This window comes from Cajanus cajan, chromosome 1 (assembly GCF_000230855.2).
Source record: "Cajanus cajan strain Asha chromosome 1, NIPB_CcT2T_4, whole genome shotgun sequence".
Taxonomy (NCBI): Eukaryota; Viridiplantae; Streptophyta; class Magnoliopsida; order Fabales; family Fabaceae; genus Cajanus; species Cajanus cajan.
Window position 1 is genome coordinate 76,375,195 of NC_138517.1, and position 22,181 is coordinate 76,397,375.

Here is a 22,181-nt window from a genome sequence, read left to right on the forward strand (position 1 = left end):
CCTATTAGTTTGGTGACTATGTAAAACGAATTCATATTATAAAAATGTCGGATCATTTATTTCACAATCTAACTTACACGAGCCTATTTAAATTGTGGAATCATTGCAAAGTGAAACTTAAAGAATAGACCGGTGAATATACTCACCTCTTATACTAAATATGCTAAATGTTGATCAATATTTATATTTATATTATTAATAAAATAGATTACTGTGTTTATATTTTTAAGAATAATTTTTTCTTTATTTTTTTTCAAAGTTATTACTGATTTTTTTTTTTATAAAAACCGCTCATATAACTACTATTCAAAATTTCACGTCGTTTATTATTAATCACTTTTTTTTTTTATTTTATTCTTTAAAAAATACGTGGAATCACAATTTTTTTTATTATGTTAGTTAATAATAAAATAGATATTCTCTTTTTAGTGCACACATGTTTTAGATTATTCTATTCTAATCGTAGATCTAGAATCTTAAATTAGTGGGAGCATTACATGTAGTGTGTTCAAATGTATAAAATTAAGGATAAAATATTAAGAATATAAGATATTTAGTTATAATGTGTAAAAATTAAGAATACGGGTTCAAATACAAAAATCAGATATTTAATATTTTCAAATTGGGAGGCAATTTTAAAATTAAAATTCATTGAATAAATATATAAAACATAACTATTAAATATTTTAATAATACAATAGAAATTTTATTGACATAAAAAGATGAACTAAACATAAATGTTAATAGTTAATTTCACATGTCATTGGTAGCCATCATGATTTTATGATAAAAATTAGTATATATATATATTAATCATAAGTTTTACAAAAGTCGTATTAATTATGCTATAAAAAAATATTTAAAAAAATGAATTATGTTATCCATCATCATACTATCTATACAACAATAAAAATTAACTATAAGAATTTGCTTTCAAATTACTATATAAAGCAGTGAACCAAATCGTGGTTCGACTTGTATTATATGTTATATTTCAAAAAAAACATATAATACAACTTGATATTGGATTTGTTTTCCCAAGATTTATACTATAATGTTTTGAACTTGTGTACTTGAAGCTTAAATCATGTTGGTAAACAATAATGACAAGAACAAAACGATAAGAAAATACAAATAGGAAATTTATATGACAATAGTGGTAGAAAAATAAATATTCACCGAAGTATCTTAAAGTTTAAGTTGTGAATCACTTATATAATATTTATAAGTTTGATAATATTAAGAAGAGTAATCATTTATTACTTCTAAAATAGTATAAAAAAATTACTAAAAAAGATTTTTTTTTGAATAAATAAATAAATAAATAAAATTTAAATATTTTATCTAAATAAAAGAAAAAATGTAATTATATCCACGTCAAATACCATAAAAATAGAAATAAAGTATTTATTTAGAAAAAAAATCATTTTCTTCATGATAAATATTATACAAAGAGAATAAAATACTTTATAAAAAATATATTAGAGATAAATAAAACTTAAATATTATTATTTTCGGAACTAAAAATAAATGATAGTTGTTGATTTTAGTGTAAGATATGATAAATAAGAATGAAATGAGGAAGAAGCGATGTTACAATAGATGTGGCAAAGCCCACGCCATTCTTAGCTGGAATACCATCAGAAACAGCTTATCACACGGACGGAGGCGATTACCACGCGCTTCCACAATTAATGTCACATTATTCACCAACCTTACTACATTTTAATTTTTAAACATTAACATTCCCACCCTAATTACACAAACGCATCCAACCCAATGCTGGATCAGATTCGTTAAGTAATATTTATGTAACTCTTCTACTAATATAGATAAACACGTAATTTCAGATTTTTTTTTTACTAATAGTACAATTAAATAATAATTTTTTTATAATACACTAATTCTTATTAATTAAAATTAATTAAAAATAATAAAATAGGACATAAAAAAAAAATTGTGTTACTACTTACTGGCCTTTCTTTTTGACCCGACAGATGTTAGTGATAATTAATTTAAAAAAAAAAAAAAAAAACATAACACTTGTCGTCCACCGACAAGGTCTCTCCGGACACATTTTAAGGATCTAATAAGACCGACGCGTTCTCCACTACTCTCTCTCTCTCACTCACTCTCCTCTTCTTAGAATCGGTATCCGAGTCAACTCAGCGGAAGAACCCGCCACAATGCTGGAGCGGTGCCTGGGTCCCCGGCGCGTGCGCCAGATGCAGCGCGCGTGCCGCCACAGCACCGTGACCTTCCTCTGCCTCTTCCTCACGCTGGTCGTGCTCCGCGGCACCATCGGCGCCGGCAAGTTCGGCACGCCGGAGCAGGACTTCAACGAGATCCGGCACCACCTCTCCGCCGCCCGCGCGCGCCGCGTGCTGGAGGAATCGAAGCCCGAATCAAACCCTAACAGCAACGGCGATGCGAACTCCAACAACTACGCCACCTTCGATCTCTCGAAGATCCTGGTGGACGAGCCTCTCCAAAACGACGAAAAGCGCGACCCAAACGCGCCCTACACGCTGGGCCCCAAAATCTCCGACTGGGACGAGCAGCGCCGCCAGTGGCTCCGCGCGAATCCGGACTATCCGAATTTCATCCGGCCCAACAAACCGCGTGTGCTTTTAGTGACCGGTTCGTCGCCCAAACCGTGCGAAAACCCGGTCGGGGACCACTACCTTGTTAAATCGATTAAGAACAAGATTGACTATTGTAGAGTTCATGGGATTGAGGTTTTCTACAACATGGCTCTTTTGGATGCTGAGATGGCAGGGTTTTGGGCCAAGCTTCCTTTGATTCGGAAGCTTCTTTTGTCGCACCCTGAAGTGGAGTTCCTCTGGTGGATGGACAGTGATGCAATGTTCACCGACATGGCGTTTGAGGTGCCATGGGAGAGGTACAAAGATTCTAACTTTGTTATGCATGGTTGGAATGAGATGGTGTATGATGAGAAGAATTGGATTGGTTTGAACACTGGGAGCTTTTTGCTTAGGAATTGTCAATGGTCTTTGGATATTCTTGATGCTTGGGCTCCAATGGGTCCCAAAGGGAAGATTAGGGATGAGGCAGGGAAAGTTCTCACTAGGGAGCTTAAGAATAGGCCTGTTTTTGAGGCTGATGATCAATCTGCTATGGTTTATTTGTTGGCCACTGGGAAGGAGAAATGGGGGGATAAGGTTTACCTTGAGAATGCTTATTACTTGCACGGCTATTGGGGGATTTTGGTGGATCGTTATGAGGAGATGATTGAGAATTATCACCCTGGGCTTGGGGATCATAGGTGGCCTTTGGTCACTCACTTTGTGGGGTGCAAGCCTTGTGGCAAGTTTGGGGATTATCCTGTGGAGAGGTGCTTGAAACAGATGGATAGGGCTTATAATTTTGGGGATAATCAGATTTTGCAGATGTATGGTTTCACTCATAAGTCCCTTGCTAGTCGTAGGGTGAAGAGGGTGAGGAATGATAGTAGTAATCCTATTGAGGTCAAGGATGAGCTTGGATTGCTTCACCCTGCTTTCAAAGCTATCAAGCTACCTTCTTCTTCATGATGGTGATGTCAGGGTTTTAATACTGTGGAGAATTGCAGATAAGCGTGGCTGATGCGTCTGCAATTACGGTCATGGTGAAATCAAAAACCTTGACGTTGCGACTAAAATCGAGGTGAAACTGTATTTTACAAGTTACAAACTTTGGTGATGTTGATGTTGGTTCCTTTTCCTAGTCCATACTATTGCTACTTGATATTCATTCATCTGCTGCCACTATACTATCATTGTTGCGGATGGTGATGATAGTGTTGAAAATTGTAATCTTTAATTTATTTGTTGGGTTATTGAGTTATAGCCATTTTTTTAAAAGAACAAATAGCTTTCTTTCTCTACTGTGTTTTTTCTTCCTGGACTCTCTGATGGTTCATTTTGTGGATAAATTGATTGATGAGGAATTATCGAATTGAGAATAATTCCTTTCTTTATTTTTTGGATGAATTTGTTGTCCTTGCTGTATCTTTGTTCGTGTTGGTTGAAGGGTCGAGGAAGGAATCTCTCGTTGGTAACGGTTTCTTCTAGGTTATAAAATAGAAAATCTCTTGTCACTACTCACTTGTCAGTGAGATTTTTCTACAAATTTGGTTAGAACGAAAAGTTAATAGATAGAGATTTTAAACGTGTCTGTCAAAGATAATCAATTCGATCCACCCTCTAATAGTCTAAGGATTTTATGATTCATAACATTACAGATATTAGATATTGACAGGTTAACTTCCCGAGTTACGTGTGAAAAGATTTGCTCTGGAGAAAGAAAGCTTTCGAAGGAGGCAATGAATCCAATATGTATTGCTATTTCTCACTTTTCCATCATATCTTGAAATACATTCACTCTTGGCACTTGCATGGTTCTATTCAAGTAGGGTTTTTTTTTTTCTTTTCATTTTGGTCTTTTGGTTAATTGTATTTTTTTGTCACATGTTTTACGATGTTTTGAATTTTGTCGTTCTGTTAATTTATTGTTTGATGTTGTAGATAACAATCAACGTTAAATATACTAATTCAAAAGTTGTGTGGTAAAAATTGTAACTGATTTTTGGGTGCAGGGTTTCACGGCATATTTAGTGGCAAACATCGAGTAATATAACATAGCAATTATCATTTCCAAGTTTGAACTGAATAACAATTGGACAGTAGACATTACTTCATATATTCTATTATTCTAGCTTTACTGGCTCGGGTGATAATCAGAGAAAGACCTCACTTTGCTTCATGCATTATTGTATTTGGTGCTTGTATAAAAGTACTCTAATACTAGCATTTTAATCTTTGTAACAAATATTTATATAGACATTCATTTAATTATATATCTCAAAATTATTTTATTACTCCTCTGTTTCACTGGAATTTAAGTCTTTTATTTACAAATTAAGAACAACAATAGATGTGTAATTTTTTTTATACAATTTTATTAAAATAGTCTTACTTTTTAGTAGATACTTTATTTTTAATTGTAGTGATTAAATAATTTATAAAGTGAGAACATCAGCCATTTTAAAATATTTTATAAATGCTAGAATTCTGTAAATTAATATAAGCTTATAAAATACCATCTAATGTGATTTTAAGGTGGGTAATAGTGTAATATTTTTAAGACAACGAATTTTGTTAGAATTTAAATTAAAATATGATTTAATTTAAATTTAAAAATAATTGTGTATTCATAATATTAATAATTAATGAAATTCAATTTAAAATTAAAAATAATAATTTTTTTTATAAAATGAAGTATGATTTGATTTAAAATCGAATTTAAAGATTTATAAAATCTTAAAAGAAACAATTGTACTGTCATAATAAGTTCTGTATGAAGACGATTATGTAATGAGATAAGAGAAATAATCTATAAGAATATTTATAATATAAAAGTATATTTGAAAAATAATAGTTTTTCTTTTATTTTCTCCGAAATAATTATTAAGTCTTTTTGTCTTAAAATAAACAAATAAGTTGTGTATGGAGATGATTATGTAATGTGATAAGAGAAATAATATATAAGTGAGTTAAACTGAGAGGGTGAAATTTACAATATAAAACTATACTAGAAAAATAATAGTTTTTCTTTATTTTTTCCAAGATAAATATCAAGTCTTTTTGTCCGAAAATGAGCAAATTTAAATAACAATTAATTGCTTTATTTTTTTTAAATAAAATTTCTATTAACCAAAATTTGGGGGATAAATCTGACAGGTCCATGTGATTTGCCTATTGTGAATTTGTCCCTCGTGTTGTGATGAAGATATATAGTGCTAAACTTTCTCCAATCATCATGTGATTAGTTCATCTAGTATATCTTTCATTTGTTTTTTTTCAAAGCAAGGTTTTTAGTTTTCTCTCTCTTTCTTTTATCACATTAAGGTAAGGTGTTTAGTTTGATGAGTTTTTACATTAAGGTAAAGTTTTTAGTTTGATAAGGAGTGTTAAAACACTATCCAACATATTTTTCTTAACACATCAATTTTTGTTAATTAGAAATTATAAAATTAGAAGAGATAATAATTAAATAAAGTGTACATTTACCAAATTTTGGATTTTTAATAATTTTTAACCAATAAGAGAGAATGTATATAAAAAAGTGTGTCACATGGTTTATTTTGTTAGCATTTCTCTTAGTTTGAGGTATTTGTATAGAAAAAATTATCGATAAAAATAATTAATTTCATCATATATATATATAATAAAAATAATTCATAAATAATTGATAGCAAAATGACTATTTTAGCCATTAGAAGTTTATATTGATAAAATTGGTATAATTTTTTGGTAACCATGTTAATTAGTTTGAAGTATTTATCAGATTTGTTAATCACTAACTTCATTGAGAAACTTAATTGATAACCTTTAGTGAGGTCATCCCTCTCAACCATTTTTTTTCTATACACAATACTCTAATCCGATAACTTACTTAAGAGGATTGTGTTCGATATCACTCGAACCAACAACTTGTTAGTTAAAATTGGTATAAATTCAAGAAATACTTAAGATAAATTTGTTTTTATCATTAATAAAATATAATTTTAAAAAATAAGTATGTGAAATTTCTTTTTAAGATTTAATTTAATTAGTACTATTTTGTTTCAATGATAATTTATAAATATATTATTATACTTAATATCAATCGAAAAGTTTATATATTGTGGCATATAATGGCACAAAGTGAACAACTACTATAAAAAAACACAATTTTTCACCTCATCACCAGAAGAATGGAAATGTGACAACAAATAATGTAACGAGGGATGACATTTATCAAAAATAAAATGTGATGATTAATGGATAGCTCTACAACAAACTCAAATTTCACACAATAACAACATGAGAGAATTACACAAATCATGCTTGTTCTTCCAACAAGGTGAGTATTAACAATCATTTTTGTCGTGCACCAATTGATGATTGTATTTTTTATGACACTTCAATTCTATAATGTTAATATAAAATACTTTGACATCTTGGATAGCTTACTTGGAGGCAAGTAGTCATATTTGTTCATCATTACAAACATTTGAGACCTATAATGAAATCAAAACTATTAAAGTTAGATTGTCAAATGGATACTTTAGTATTTCAAAACTATCATTTACTTGTTATATTCTTTTTTAGCCTTTACTTAAAAAAAGGCCTTATATATATTTTATTTTTCTTTTAACCTAATCTCAGTATTTCATCTATGTAAGACATAGATTTACAATATTATTTTTCACAAATTCAAATGTGTTGTTCAAGGCATTATATCCTAGAGGATGTTTGGTTTGGCTAAACAAATTAAAAGGATTATATAAATTGGTGGCCTCTCCCAAAGAATATGTCATGTACTCTAGTCTTAAAATCAAAATTTGTACGAGAAGTTGGTTTATAACATTTCAGACTAGGACATTTGTTTAATGAAAGATTATGTGGAATGCAAACTCACTGCATTTTATCATAATAGATATAAAGTCCATTTGAGATGTTTACTACTATGATAAACCAAAAATGGTACCATTTTCTTTTTAGTTTGAATAAGGCTTTAAGACCATGTTTCATTTTGATATATAAAGTCCTATCTTAATTCTAATCCTTATGCAGACAAACATCTTTTCATTATTCTTAACAACTATAGTATATATTTGTTGATTATACTGGCAAAACCAAAAATAAAAAATTATATTAAAAAAATTATAAATATGGTAGAAAACCAACATAACACACGTGTTAATGTTGTTAGATCTAATAATGGTCTCAAATTCATGCTTGATGTTTTTTTATATGTTAAGAGAAATTTTGCGGAGACTCCATAGAAAAATGGTAAGGTGGAGAAAAAAAAATCAAAACATATTAGATGTATAGAGAACAACCTTTTTTCGATGAAAACTTCAAAAAACGTTTGGTCTTATGTTGTCATTCATGCCAACTATATAATTAATAAAGTTGTCAAACCAATTTTACAAAATAATCTACCTTACAACCTTTTACACCCCACCAAATTTAACTACTTTTAAAGTCATTGGATCGTTGTGTTTTACTTCCACATGACATTCCCATATATCTAAATTTGAACCTAGGGTAAAAAAATGTATTTTTTTTGGGCTAAAAGGTTGGGATGAATGAACTTACATCTCATTATCAAATAAATATTTTTCTTAAGAGATGTCACTTTCTACAAGACTATCCTACTCCACTACAATACTCATCAAACTAGTAGTTGGATGTATCATTTGAATGAATAACATTATTCAAATTCTAACCAACATATTGGATCAAACACTACATATTCAAAGCCACTATACAACACATATATATATTCTAATGCTAGGAAAAAAACTAATATGTTCGTGTAGTTGTCTATAATCATAACCCTTTGATCAACTATGAAATCAAAAACTTGAATGATCACGAACCATGACTCATTTTTGTACTCATGAGCACAAATAGCTACAACCAAAACTAGTGTGAAAGGTGTGTTAACATTATCCTTAAGGACTTATTCATATGGTGTACAAGTCCCTTGAGATATAACAAACTTATCCCAATAATGGTTGGGGGTAACAAAACTAGTAATATTGTTTTTGTTGAAACCTATAAACTCAAAAGAAAGTGAGAAAGAGAAATGAACATGTGGAAGAGAGTATTAAGAGCAAACCTTTTAAAGTATGAAAATAGTAAGAGTTTCAAAAACTACCTCAATCTTTTAAGTAATGATATGAGACCAAGTCATATAGACACTATTAAAGATAACAAAAGATCTAGTTCTTAGATACACACAAAATTAATTTAAAATAAATTTCTGTTAATTATATAAAAATGACATTTTGAAATATCCAAACAAACTATACAATATAATGCATAAAAAATGCCAAGGAAATCAAAGAGACACATCAACTACCATATCTCTCATATCATGTTTGCGAACTTTAAACTGGTCATACCTTTTTAACCTCCTTAAGTATCACCTACCCCGTATCCATTTTTTCTTCTCTTTTTGAAGCCTATCTTATTCATAATGTCATTTCTCTTTATCTACCACTACACTAACTAATCCTAAGACCTATGCTATTGCTAGCAAGTATGTATGTTGGAACCAAGTCATGCAAGTTGAGTTGGGAGTTCTAAAGAGTAATGGGATATGGAGAATTGTTGTCTATCTCTTAATAAGGTATAGATTTTGAGCAAACACATAATTATGTTGTATCCCTTAACACAAAATGGCCAAATCTTCCTTCGATTAATTAAAAATTGACAATTGTCAGTAATTTTACCATATAACATTTATTGATGTGTGGTTCAACTACTTTTTCTATTGATCTTTTGGGAGGATTCAACATTTTCCCAAGACATATAGATCAAATCAAAGGACTTAGACTTTGTTTTAAACATATGTTCACATGTCGTCAAACTTACAATAGTGAAAATGCTACTTGCATTAGTCACTTTATAAGTGACACAATGATTTTGAGGTGTCAAACGGAAGAATTAGGTAATATTTAAGTTGAATTATAATAAACTGAATAAAAATAATCTATTAATCCATTTAAATTTATTTTTAAATCCAATCCATTTGATTTATTTCTATAAAAAAAATCAACCAATCAATTCATTATCAATTTTTTCATGAATATTCTATCCATCCATAAAAATATGTGTCAATTTTTTTATATTAAAATAAATTTTTAAAAATCTTAATTCAATATACTATTCTTATTATAATATAATGAATTTTTAGAAGTGGTGAATAAATTATTATCCATTCATAAAATTAAATAAATAAAATATATTTAATCCATCATTATTACATTTTATAATAAATAAATTGAATTAAATTTTTTTACGAAGGAATTTAATAAATGTTAAACAAATAGATTGTTTTACGACTTCAACACGAATAGAAAGTGAACATCATTTTGTTGCATGAAAATTTGGCACTAGGAAGTGAAGTATATATGACAATTCCTCAATAGTGAAAGACATAACCTTGTTTTATTGAATAATCAAATATAATGAATATTAAAGTAAAAAGTAAAAGAAGTTGAAAGTAAAAAAGTGATTAAAATTTAAAAGGAGGCAGCAGCATAAGAGTTAAGAGCAATGAAAAGTGGTTGAAGAAAAGATCTAGTGAGGAGCAATCTAGAGTCTAGAGTGGAGAGCACAAGTTGAATGGAGTGAGGGCCCCACGAGAGTGGAAAGTGGAAAAGCAGCATGCGTATGTGACAGAAAATCCAATAGCTTAAACAGGAAACACCATATACTACCATTCGTTCATTTGACTAGGACTAGAATATAGTAGAGTAAGACACACACTCACTCACCCTCTCCGTCACACCGCCCACGCAAACACACTATAAAACCCCAAACCCCACACAGAAACCTTCTCCTTCCTTCAACTAACTTCTCTCTCTCTCTCTCTCTCTTTGGCGGCTCTCGATTCTCACTCGCCAAAACCCTAGTTCCATTTATTAATTCTAAATTATGTATACTGCAGACACGTAGGTTAATTTCATCATCCACGCACGCCTTATTATATATAAACCATAATTTTATGAAAAAGAGATAATACAACCAAACAAGCGTTGTTGAGGAAGGACCGATAATGGAGGATTCGGGGGCGCAGAAGAGGAACCACCCAGAGTTCGCGTTAGCGTCGGTTTCCGAGCTGTCTTCGCCTCATTCTTCTGCTTCGCCGGGGGTTGCACTCTTCGCCGGTGACCGTATTCAAATTCGGAATGAATCTCACCGTCTCCTTCTCAATGCTTATATTCCAGCTATTCAGGTTCGTTTCGGTTTTGTTTTTTTTTTTTCGCTTAGCAACTGCCACAAAAATATGAATCTCGCTAGATTCTTTGATTTTTTTTTTTGGCGTGTTCACTTAATGACGGAGTATGCGGCAAATGTGACACTCTTTAACACGCTTTTTTTCGCGTACTCTATTGCTCGTTAATTTTTATTTGAAAATTACGAAATTAGGATATTAAAATAATTTGATTTTTAATAAATTTTGGTCGTTAAGTTTTATTTGAAAACTACGAAATCAGGAGATTAAATGCGAAGTGGAATTTTAAAAATAATGTGATTTTTAAAGAATTTCAGTCGATACTAAAGAATGTATTGAAAAGAGGAAGAGTGTGATGCTAACATTTTTCATCTCTGTGTTGATTGAGGTGTATTGAAATATGGTTGTGCATTGTGGTTTACAGCTATTCAGATTAGGTCCTATTGAATCAGTTTGCATGGTGGAAGAGTCTGAGGATGGCAAACAGGTACAAATGCTTTATAACTATTACTAACTCAGCTGGTGTTGTTTCATTCGACTGGCACATTACAAATTCTGTTGATTTTTTTTTTTTTTTTTCCTTTTTCGGTGTTTAGAAGATTCGAGCTTCAGAGAATTGGTATTACGGTCCTGCTGCATTCTATGTTCTTTTATGTGTTTTTGTTACTTTTCCTTAAATAATGATGTTTATGTTCTTGTGAGGTGTGCGTGCTGCCTGGTGCATTGTTTCTTTGCTTAATTTGTTGATGTTCTACCATATAGTTATGCCTTTTAACTGTGCTATTTTTGAACCAGACATCATATTCCAGTGGAGTCGCTATACAGTTTAGAAATGAGGAAGAGAGTGAGGCCTTCCATTGTGTATTCCAACAATGGAAGAAGGAACTCGATGTTCAAGGTGCTGCTTTGGAAATTTGTGTAAACCTTGTTGTAGAATGGCATTTGGCAAACTGTGTTGATTTTGATTACTTCGGTCATCTTTGGTTTGCAGAATGGCATTTATAAACCAACTGCGTTGTTGATGCATGAAACATAGGATGCAGGGGTTTAGCTGATTTTCTTTGACATATTATTATTTCAAAAATCTTCATCATTCAATTTTTTTTTTTAGATTTCTCAATGGTTAAATGGATATTTAAAGAACTTGCAATGCTAGTTGATACCTGTGAAATGTTGCTTGACAGGTAATGTGTTATAGAGGAACTTAGGATATTATATAATTAATGAAAGAGGTTGTTTCTTATTATAGTACTTCTGATGCTGCATTGGATCTCACTGTAACTAGGTAGAATTGGTTGTTTCATATAACCCTCTTTTATGTTTTTCTTTTTACAGCTAGTACCTAAATTGGTGTTTGGGGTTGGACCATTAAATATTTTCTATTGGTTAAAAGTTTTTCATTTTCAACCTTGTTCATGATCATATATACATACAGTTGTGTATTAATTGTACTTTTCTGTGTTTATTTTGTTTGATCCTAAGTTTCTTTTTACTGCATGCATGCTTACATTGTTTTTTTAATTGGTAATATGTGTTTAATTACATATTTGATTGTTTTGATGCAGGAGGAAGCTTGCCAAATGGAACTATTGCAATAACTTCTAAAAGCAAATTTGATGAAAAGATAGAGTCGTCTTCTGCAAAAATGTATTTTCATTATTATGGACAACTTTTGCATCAGCAAAATATGTTGCAGGACTATGTGAGGACAGGTTACACATAATTGTATTCTAGTGGTCTTTTGTTTAGTTATTTTGTTTTTTTAATTCTACCAGTACCCATATATTTACTGAGGAATTCTTGATGTTTTTGTTTTAGGAACCTATTATGCTGCAGTTATGGAGAATCGTGCAGATTTCATTGGTCGTGTAGTAGTTGATGTTGGTGCTGGTAGTGGTATTTTGTCATTATTTGCTGCCCAGGTAGCTTACCACTTTAATCTTTTAAGTCTATTTGTAGCATAGACCAAGTTTGAGTGCTTCTAACTAAATGAAATTTCTGGATGTCTACCCTGCCCTTCCCTTCCAAAACTTATGTCTCACGATCCAGAATTGGATCCATGACTGGTGCTGAGGACTAAAATATCACAGACTGCTAACCAACATAGAAATGTTTTCAGAAGAAACAAGAAACAAATATCTCAAACAAGTTATACATCAAATTTACTGAACCCCTCTTCTCTCTTAAGTCAAGTCATGTTATATGATTATGATTTCATTTCATCTCACTGGAGGCAGCTCCCTCTTCTCTCCATATATTGATGGGTCCATGTAACAGATAGCCTTTTCCTCCGTGGATATAACTAGGTGCACCTAAACTAATATTTCCACTAATGGCTATAGGATCTAACACAGGTTCCCAAAAAAATGATTCGTAGAAAACCATTCTCAAATTGAATCAAATTCATTTCCAGAGATAAAATTCTCAATTTCATACATTTCATAATTGAATGATGTGATTAAACAAAATCAAAATAATTGCTCATTTCACATTTCACTAATGTAATATTATTACAAGGTTATCAATAAGGTTACACGGCGGATGGCGGCAAGGACCTTTAAGTGCCATATTGCCATGGCGGATGCCATGGCGGTCTATGGCGGACAAAAAAAAAAAAAAAAAAAAATATATATATATATATATATATATATATAATATGTTGCAAAAGTAGAAAAATAACAAACACAGTCACATATTAAAACCAACAATATAACAATCTAAAATTCATGGCATTTATAATCTATTGATAGTCATCATAAAGAAACATAAACCCCTAACCAACAAAAATAGCCATCAAAACAAAGCAACAATGTTAAAAAATAGCAAAACACAATTGTCATTCCTAAAACTATTTTGTTTAATCCTAAAACAAAGCAACAATCCTCTGCCTCCCCTGACATTGTCGGATTGTCGGATGCGGTGGCAGTTGTGATGGCAAAACTCAAAGGAGGAGGAAGAAAATCTTGTCAGAGGTCACGGTGGGTGGCGTGCAGAGGCGACGACGGAGGTGGTGGTGGCTCGCGGGGAGGCTAGGGTGGCGTGCGCGGAGGCAGCTGCGGTGGTGGCGGAGGTTATGGTGGCGCGACAGTGATGCAAGCGGAGGAGAAGAGACTTCTTAGTTCTTACGTGATGGTGGCGGCTGCGTCGGAGGCTGCGACGACGGTGGCAGCTGCGTCGGAGGCGACAGCGGCGGTTGAGTCGTCAGTGGCGGTTGCGTCGTCGGCGATGGTGGCAGATGCGGCGTGGGAGTCGGAGCAGTTGCGGGGGGGGGGGGAAGGTTTGCACGAAAGGGACTGTAAGTGATTTAGGGTTTCTAATGCCCTATTTCATCTGTTGGGTGCCCAACCCGGAAAACAAACCCGGGTCCAAACCAGAAAATAAAAAAAAGGGCCAAAACGAAAAACAAAAAAATGGCCCAAAAACGGCGCCATGTCCGCCATGTCCGCCACGGACTGCCACGCCAAACCCGCCGTAACGGCCGCCATCTCCAAAATGGCGGAACCCCGCCATTTTCACCCTAAACTGCCATAAAGGATTGCGGCCGCCGCCGCCTCGCCTTTATGGCCCCGTTATGGCGCCGCCATAACCGTTTTTTGATAACACTGTATTATTATTGAACAAAAATTCTTAACAATTTATTTTTGGAGTGGTTAGAAGATAATATAAACTATGAAGGAATGTTTCCCCCAAGCGAATAATAATAACAATGATATTATAACAAAATAATTAAATAGTATTCAATAAAATATTAAAAATGTCATTATAATCACTATCCACTCACAACGCTGAAAAACCAATTAAACGCTCCCTGGACAACTCTGGAATTGTGAGAGTTTGTAACAATGAATCTGAATGCCAACAAATATTCAACAAGTCTTTATTTAGGTTGTGGCTATACCTCAAGAACCAATAAATTAAGAAAGAAGTGGTTAACATCTCTTGCTCCATAGAGGACTATTCAAAGTGAGTTGTACTCAAAAGTTTCTCCAAAATTTCCAAAGCATAGTTTCAAATGAGGGAGATGGAGCACAAAAATAGAAGATGGGAGAAGAAGAGATGGGGAGACATGTTGAAAGAGAATAAATATTGGGGGCTGGAGAAGCTTTGGTCTCCTTTTTATTTTTAAACTTGTTTTTTTTTTTTGGTTTTAGAAATGGTTTGTTCCATTATCATTCTGTCATTCCTTTCCAGGCTGGTGCAAAACATGTTTATGCCGTGGAAGCATCTGAAATGGCAGAATATGCACGTAAACTTATAGCTGGGAACCCAATATTGGGTCAACGAATTACAGTAAGATTTTTTTCTTTGTTTACTTCAGTAGTCAATTAGTTATCTGATAGTTCAGGGGACTATCTCATGTAATATTTATATATATAGGTTATTAAAGGCAAAGTTGAGGATGTTGAATTGCCAGAGAAAGCAGATATTCTGATCTCTGAGCCCATGGGTAACCTTCTGTTCTACTTGCTCCAGTCAATCTAGAGAATGATGCTGATATTCCACACATAAGTTTTATTTTTGTCAATAGATTTTCTGCTGCTGCTTAGTGTTGAGATAAGTTTTGTCAGAGAAATTTGGAAATGCAAGTGCTGTATGGGAGTTGGTAGTTTCTTAACCATTTTGTTGGTAATTTATAAGTCGGGGAGATTTCTGTATTGTTGTACAGGCACCTTGTTAGTTAATGAAAGAATGCTGGAGTCTTATGTCATTGCCAGAGATAGGTTTCTCACCCCTAACGGGAAAATGTTTCCTACAGTGGGAAGGTACTTTGAAGCTCACTTTCTCACCTTTCACCCCCCCTCCTCCCTTTTTGTGTGTCTGATACTATTAAGCATGATTATGACGACATGACTCTAAGGAGGCAAGTTATTGGGATAATTATCTTCCATTTAAAACAGTTATTCTAATCTCAATATGTTTTTTCAAGATGCAATTCTTGTTCTTATGCTACACTCGTGTGCCTTTTTGTGTTTAAAAATACTACATATTTTAGTTCCAAATGGTTAGGATTTAATTTTTTGCATCATCCCCACCCCCTCTCAAAACTAATAATTATCTAAGAATTATTCGTCAACTCCTAACCTTGAATTTATTACTTCTGTAGGATTCACATGGCTCCTTTCAGTGATGAATATTTGTTTGTTGAAATTGCTAATAAGGTAAGCAATTATGTGTGGGTTTCACACAGACACCCATACATATTTATTTTCTACACCTTCCACTTTGATATAACTGGATCACAATACTAAAAGATCCTCCCTTCCAAAAGAACAATTCCTTTGGCTTTGTTGAGTCCAGGTTGTTAGCTGTTGATTTCTTATTTTTCTTTTCAGAATTTTATCATTATCTAGTATTCTTTTAGTGATAGTTGATAAAAGAATTTTTTTTTTCTGACTGTTGATTCTTGAGACATACCATTCTTTTTTCTTTTGTTTCTTAAATTCATTGATCAATATTGTTCTATTCTATCCTCAGGCCCTGTTTTGGCAACAACAAAACTACTATGGTGTTGATTTGACGCCCTTACATGGGACCGCCTTTCAAGGATATTTTTCTCAGGTATCTTTGTAGCTTGGTTTCGAAAAATGAACTGAATATTTCTAACTTATCCGTGCCAATAAGAGTAGGATGTATTTGGAACATACAGCATAAAATGTTTGTTTGGGATCCCACAGAGAGTATGTGATATCTGTTTTTCACAATGTTGTGGGTCAAATTAAAACTTGACATCTTTTTTCCTTTTATTAATGCTTTCACGTTTCTGGAGATTATAAGACTAGTAATTTACTTGATGGCATTGGCATTATTAGTGTAGACATATAAATGCTTTATTAATGTTTGAATCACAACTTCAACTGTTTTTGCATAATTCATACCATTCTTTGTCAAATTCATGTTTCTAAGACAAATACACAGGATTTGACATTTACATAGCAAGCTGAAGAGGATTATTTTATATGCAGCCTTATTAGTTTGTAAATTTGTTGTTTTAATAGGAGAAAAAACCTTTTAGGCTTTTGTCAATTTCAAGGTATTGTACATTTTTTGTCCTGGCAAAAAAATTACTGTATGCCAGGTCTTAATAGACCCCAGTGTAATTTTTTTTAAAGATATATAAGTACATGGAGATGCTCATATTTTTGTTCTTTTAAATCACCACTTTCCCCTTGGATCCTGTATGATAGAAACTGGATCAGAAAGAAGAAAAAAATGGGTATTCTTTATTGATTGAATGCATGAAAGAATGAAAATCAGGTATTTGAGAGACCTGAACTCTTCAATTCAATCTGTACACTTCCAATCTTCCAACCCAGTTACTACAGTTAGTTACAACTGTTTCTGTCTATCAAATAATGGTCTAATTCTCTGTTCCTCTCGAATTCCTTTTAACATACATCCTACTAATAGGGGTCATTGTCGATCATTAACTCACCCCCTCTGTGAGATCCACCTTGTCCTCAAGGTGAATTTTCCTCTATTCTGTTTAGCCCCACAATAAATTCTTGATCCTCCTCTTGCAGGGCTCCTCTGATGATCTTCTAGTAGTTAATCCCACTATGCTATGCATGGACAACTGAGCTGTGACTTTCTTCTCCCTCTGATTCTCCTCCAATTTCCTCATCCTCTCCACCCTTATTTTCCCCTAATTCCATCGCATGGAGCTGTTTATTTTTGTAGATGAGATTGGGGCTGAACTTTCCATCACACCTCAAACACTCTCCCTCACTTTCTCCTGCATGTTAACCTCATAAAACTGGACTTCCCCTTCATTTGATTAGCACCATACCTGTTCTGATTACTTGTGGAAGCTTGGGGAATAGAACTTCCTGTCTCAATCAACTTTAGTGGTGGTAGAACTCCACTCTGTTGGGTCTGTTATTGGTATAGTTTCTAACTTTCTATAGGATTTCACTGATCTTCCACCTGAATATTCCCCTATTTTCGCCACTACATGTTTCTTTTCTTCAATTTTCCTAGCTTTGCTCATCATCTTGACAATGTCTTTGGCTCATTAACAGATTGACTTTTCTTTAAGGAAAGTAGCAATTCAGATTGGCTTCTATCTATTGTTGGTAGGAATCTCTGAATAAGTGCTGTCTTGAACCCTTCCTGAGACAGATTTTGGTTGCAGGTTTCCCACCTCTGGTACCAGTGAACAGCATCTCCTTCTAAAGCTACCATCACTGTTTGCATCTTTCTTTTTCAGTTACTTCCCTTAACCGGAAATAACACTCCTATTTGGGCATCTTCTCCCTCAGATTGGGATTTCTAATTATATCATTTGTGGCTGGACACTGTTTTGCTCTGATTTTACTCATTGGTTCATATTCTTGGTTCTTCCCCTTGTTCACAATCTTGCCCATTGCTGCTATCAATTGTGTGATCATATTCTCCAACTTTGTGGGCATGTTGGTGTTCTTGTTGAGGGAAGTTGGCTCCCATGGCTTGGTTTCAATTCTAGCTTGCTATTATTGTCCTCTTCAAATTGTTGATTCTAACCTCCATTGTTGTTGGCACCATAGCTTGCTGCCTGCAGAAAATATGGTATCCAGTGCTCCAACATCAGAGCTCTAATACTAGTTTGATTGTAATTGGCTTAGAAAGAAGAAAAAGGAATTCTTTATTGATTGATTGCATGAAAGGACAGAACTCAGGCAATTGAGGGACCTGAACTCTCCACTCCCAATTGTCTACTTTTTCCCCTCTTTTCATACGCTTCCAATCTCTCAACCCAGTTACCAGAGTTAGTTACTACCGATTCTGCCTATCAACTAACTCAGGTCTAACCCTCTGATCCTCTCCTAACAGGGAGCTGTTGTCTATCACTGTATACTTTAAGTGCTGAATGTTGGTTTCAGTAAAAGTGATAGGAAAAATGGCTTGTGGAAGATACAAATTAATTTATGACAATTGATGGTGCCTATTGTAAAAAAAATGGTATAATCTTGACTTTGGTGGTTTAGACGTGCATGGTGAAGACCGGTAGAAGCCTGATTTAGAAGAACAGATTAAATGGCGAGTAGCCCTATCATTAGGGCAGAGGGAGACTGAGAAATTATAGTTCAAACCATTGGTAAGGAATAACCTTACCTGTTGGGAAAGTGCTTGGTTGTTGTTGACTTGTTGTTGATAGTGCCTTATCACCATGATTTGACATCTCTCTTCCTGGATTTAGTTTTAGAATTCTTTTGATATGATTTGTTTAGTTTTTTGAATCCTTTCAAAATCCTGTGGGCAAACCAGAAGTGGTTAAAATGTTCCTTAACCTTAACTAATAGCTTTCTGTTTTGATATGATCTGTTTAGTTTTTTGAGTCCTTTCGAAATCTCTGGGCAAAACAGAAATATTAAAATGTTACTAATAGCTTTTGCCTGCTGTAGGGATTTCTTCTGAGTCATTTTGTCAAATGAAATAGAATTGGACTGTTATGGTTATTAAATTTATGTTGTGGATAAATTTATGATATATTCTCCCGCTTCACTTTTTTCTCTTCTCCATGTAGCCTGTGGTGGATGCTTTTGATCCAAGGTTGTTAATAGCTGCTCCAATGTTCCACGTGATAGACTTTACCAAAATCAAGGTAAGCATTTACTCCATTTTATTTGGTGAGATGGTTTATTGTTTTATTTTCCTGAGGTCCCATTGGACCATAAATTCCACTTTTCCAGCTAATAAATTTTGTATACCAGCATATTTTCGTCCGGATTCCCTTTAATAGAAGTTTTTTCATCTGGTTGTTTGCATTCTTCAGTTATCCTTTGATAAGAATTTATTGAAACTTTTATTTGCAAAGCCATGTATATTTTTAGCTATGTATCATTGTTTTGCTATGGGTCTATTGCTGGTTAGCATCTTGGTTCAATTCATTTTGGGGTTATATTGTTTCAACGTTTAGAAAGAAATTTCGTAGGAATTTGTGATCAAATCATTTTTAATTCTGTAGGAAGAAGAGCTGTATGAAATTGACATTCCTCTCAGATTCATAGCCACTGTGGGTGCCAGACTACATGGGCTGGCATGTTGGTTTGATGTACTGTTCAATGGAAGGTAATCATTCCTCATCTAGTTCAATATTATCTGTGTTTCTATTCATCAATGCATTGTGATTGTTCCCATCAGTTAATGTCGCCCAATTATTCCAAATCCACAGTACTGCTCGAAGGTGGCTTACCACTGCTCCTGGTTCACCTACAACCCACTGGTATCAGTTACGCTGTGTTCTTACACAGCCAATATATGTCGTGGCAGGACAAGAAATTACTGGCAGGATGCACTTGATCGCCCACACTGCTCAAAGTTATACAATCTATCTAACATTGTCAGGTTGGTAATAGTTTTCTTTTCCCTTTCAATTTTATTACTATATTATATCTTGTAACATGCAGTAGATGAACAAATTTCAATTTGCATTTAGCTAAAATGTGGGGGCCTGGTGCTGAACAAGGAGAGATTCTTCAAACATCATACTGTAAACTTGATCTGAAAGAACCATACTATAGAATGTCTCAACCGCAAGCTTATCCATTGACTCAAGATCAGCAACCTCAATCTCTTTTACAGACACAGGTATTGAATTTACAATCAGATACCTATTTCTTTCCATTCTTATTTTGTGAGTTTAAATTCTATGGAGAAACTCGAAATAGGTGGGTTTCACACTTGATAAGTCTGTTAGTTGGAGTATGTGTTTGGATGAATCGAAAAAAGTGGGAAATTATGGTTATTACATGTTCGAAAAAGTTTGATGTTTGACTACACTGTTATTCTTAAATCATGATTTTAAACTTTTCCTTACTTCCCCCAAAGTGAGCCATCCAGGACAATAGTAACGCAGCAGCTCTGTTGGAATAATTGCATTAAGATCTTAGAGCAATTATTCAATCCTTTTTTTTTTCGTTTATTGCATTAGTGTTTTCTGTGACAGTCAGTTTCTTTGACAGGATATACCCATCCAATCTCAGGATTTGGATGAAGCGGAGATGATGCAACAGCCTTCGCCTAATTCATGTGCTCAAATCGACTCCCTCATGCAGAATGCTTAATTTGATGGATACTAACATGAGATTTCTGTTCGTAACATGAATTATCTAGTTGGGGGAATGTGTCCGTCTTTATTTGGACATACCTCTTGCCTGTAAATTCACCAATGCTGCTTTTGTTATTTATTGCGAGTGGTTTGTGCTGCAGATCCTGTATTCAAATGCATCGTAATTTATCCAGCAATACATTGAATCCTCAAGCCTGGTAATATCGATAGCTTCTGTAAAATTGTTTAATTAGGTATTGAATTTGCCTTTGTAGGGACAGTATTAGGCTCATCCACGTAGAAAGGGGAAAACACGCGATATTGTTGGTACGAAATATTGCTTTTGCACTATTTCAGTTGAAGCGGTGATGCTTTTCAATGAATTAACTGGAATTGGTTTTCAAAAGGAAATTCATTAAAGAGAATATTTGAAAATTAAGATCATGCATGTTGTGTCAAAATATCTTCTCAAAATCCAGGCAGGTACGTTTTTTCAGCATCTGAAGATCTGTTCCAATCAATGATACTACCATATTATTTTATAAAGAAAAACACTTAATGGAACAAGCTACGGTATGCACTACAAAGAACCTTAATTAGACGGACAAGCTGCTGGCATTCAGGTTAAACATGCAAGTTGCTAATTTAGAGAGGCAGTGATGGCAACTCCTAGTGAAGAAGATCGATGATCTTCACTTCTTGGAGATGCACGGCCACTTGATCTTCTCCTTGAAGTTGCTGGATGAAAATTCCAGCTAGGAAGAAGCTTGAAACGGAAAGAATGAAGAAGAATGAAGAAGGGAGCACCAAGGCAAGGTCAGTGATGGATTACTCACAAAGGTGCTAATCCTAGAGAAAGTTCAAGAGAACCTAGAGTAGGTGTGGGGACTTTGAAGGAGAGAAATTGACCGATCAATTTTAAGAATTCTCTATTATGATTCAAAGTGTTGAAATGTGGGGAGAATGGTTCAATTTATAGGCTAGGAAGCAAGCACATTGACTCCAAACACAAGGAGTACAATTGGCGCCGAAAATTTGAATCTCAAATGAGATTTGAAATTTAAATTTCTTGGCAGTTCCATGTGCACATCCAAGTGCTGGTTTCATGTGCATTAAAGTTGCATTTAGAGTTAATTTGATGTTAATTTGGATGGTCCATGTGCAGTACCATGTTGGTTAGCTCATGTACATCAAATGTGACTCAAATTACTCTTAAATGTAACCTTAATTTTAGCTACTTTGCCTAATTGAACTTTCCTTTTATATTCTTATGCTAATGCCCTAAATACAATGACCAATCTATCACAAACATTAAGAAATAATAAAAAAAGCAAAATGAGTCTAATATTGGGTACTA

General features: G+C 33.6%; 2 protein-coding genes across 2 annotated transcripts; both read left to right on the forward strand.

Annotated features, from left to right (window-relative positions):
- Positions 1-2,098: 2,098 nt before the first annotated feature.
- LOC109804029 (xyloglucan 6-xylosyltransferase 2) lies at positions 2,099-3,992 on the forward strand. The gene has a single exon (XM_020365768.3). It carries the CDS (start codon positions 2,187-2,189, stop codon positions 3,552-3,554), a length of 1,368 nt encoding a protein of 455 aa, XP_020221357.1. The 5' UTR covers positions 2,099-2,186; the 3' UTR covers positions 3,555-3,992.
- A 6,306-nt stretch (positions 3,993-10,298) lies between these two features.
- On the forward strand, positions 10,299-21,104 carry LOC109803458 (putative histone-arginine methyltransferase 1.3). Its single transcript, XM_083062958.1, has 15 exons — positions 10,299-10,797; positions 11,222-11,284; positions 11,593-11,695; positions 12,363-12,509; positions 12,616-12,719; positions 14,989-15,087; positions 15,175-15,244; positions 15,464-15,560; positions 15,902-15,956; positions 16,273-16,356; positions 19,301-19,378; positions 19,742-19,845; positions 19,949-20,121; positions 20,213-20,364; positions 20,739-21,104. The coding sequence occupies exons 1-15, from the start codon at positions 10,618-10,620 to the stop codon at positions 20,838-20,840; spliced, it is 1,611 nt and encodes a 536-aa protein (XP_082919084.1). The 5' UTR covers positions 10,299-10,617; the 3' UTR covers positions 20,841-21,104.
- Positions 21,105-22,181: the final 1,077 nt, after the last annotated feature.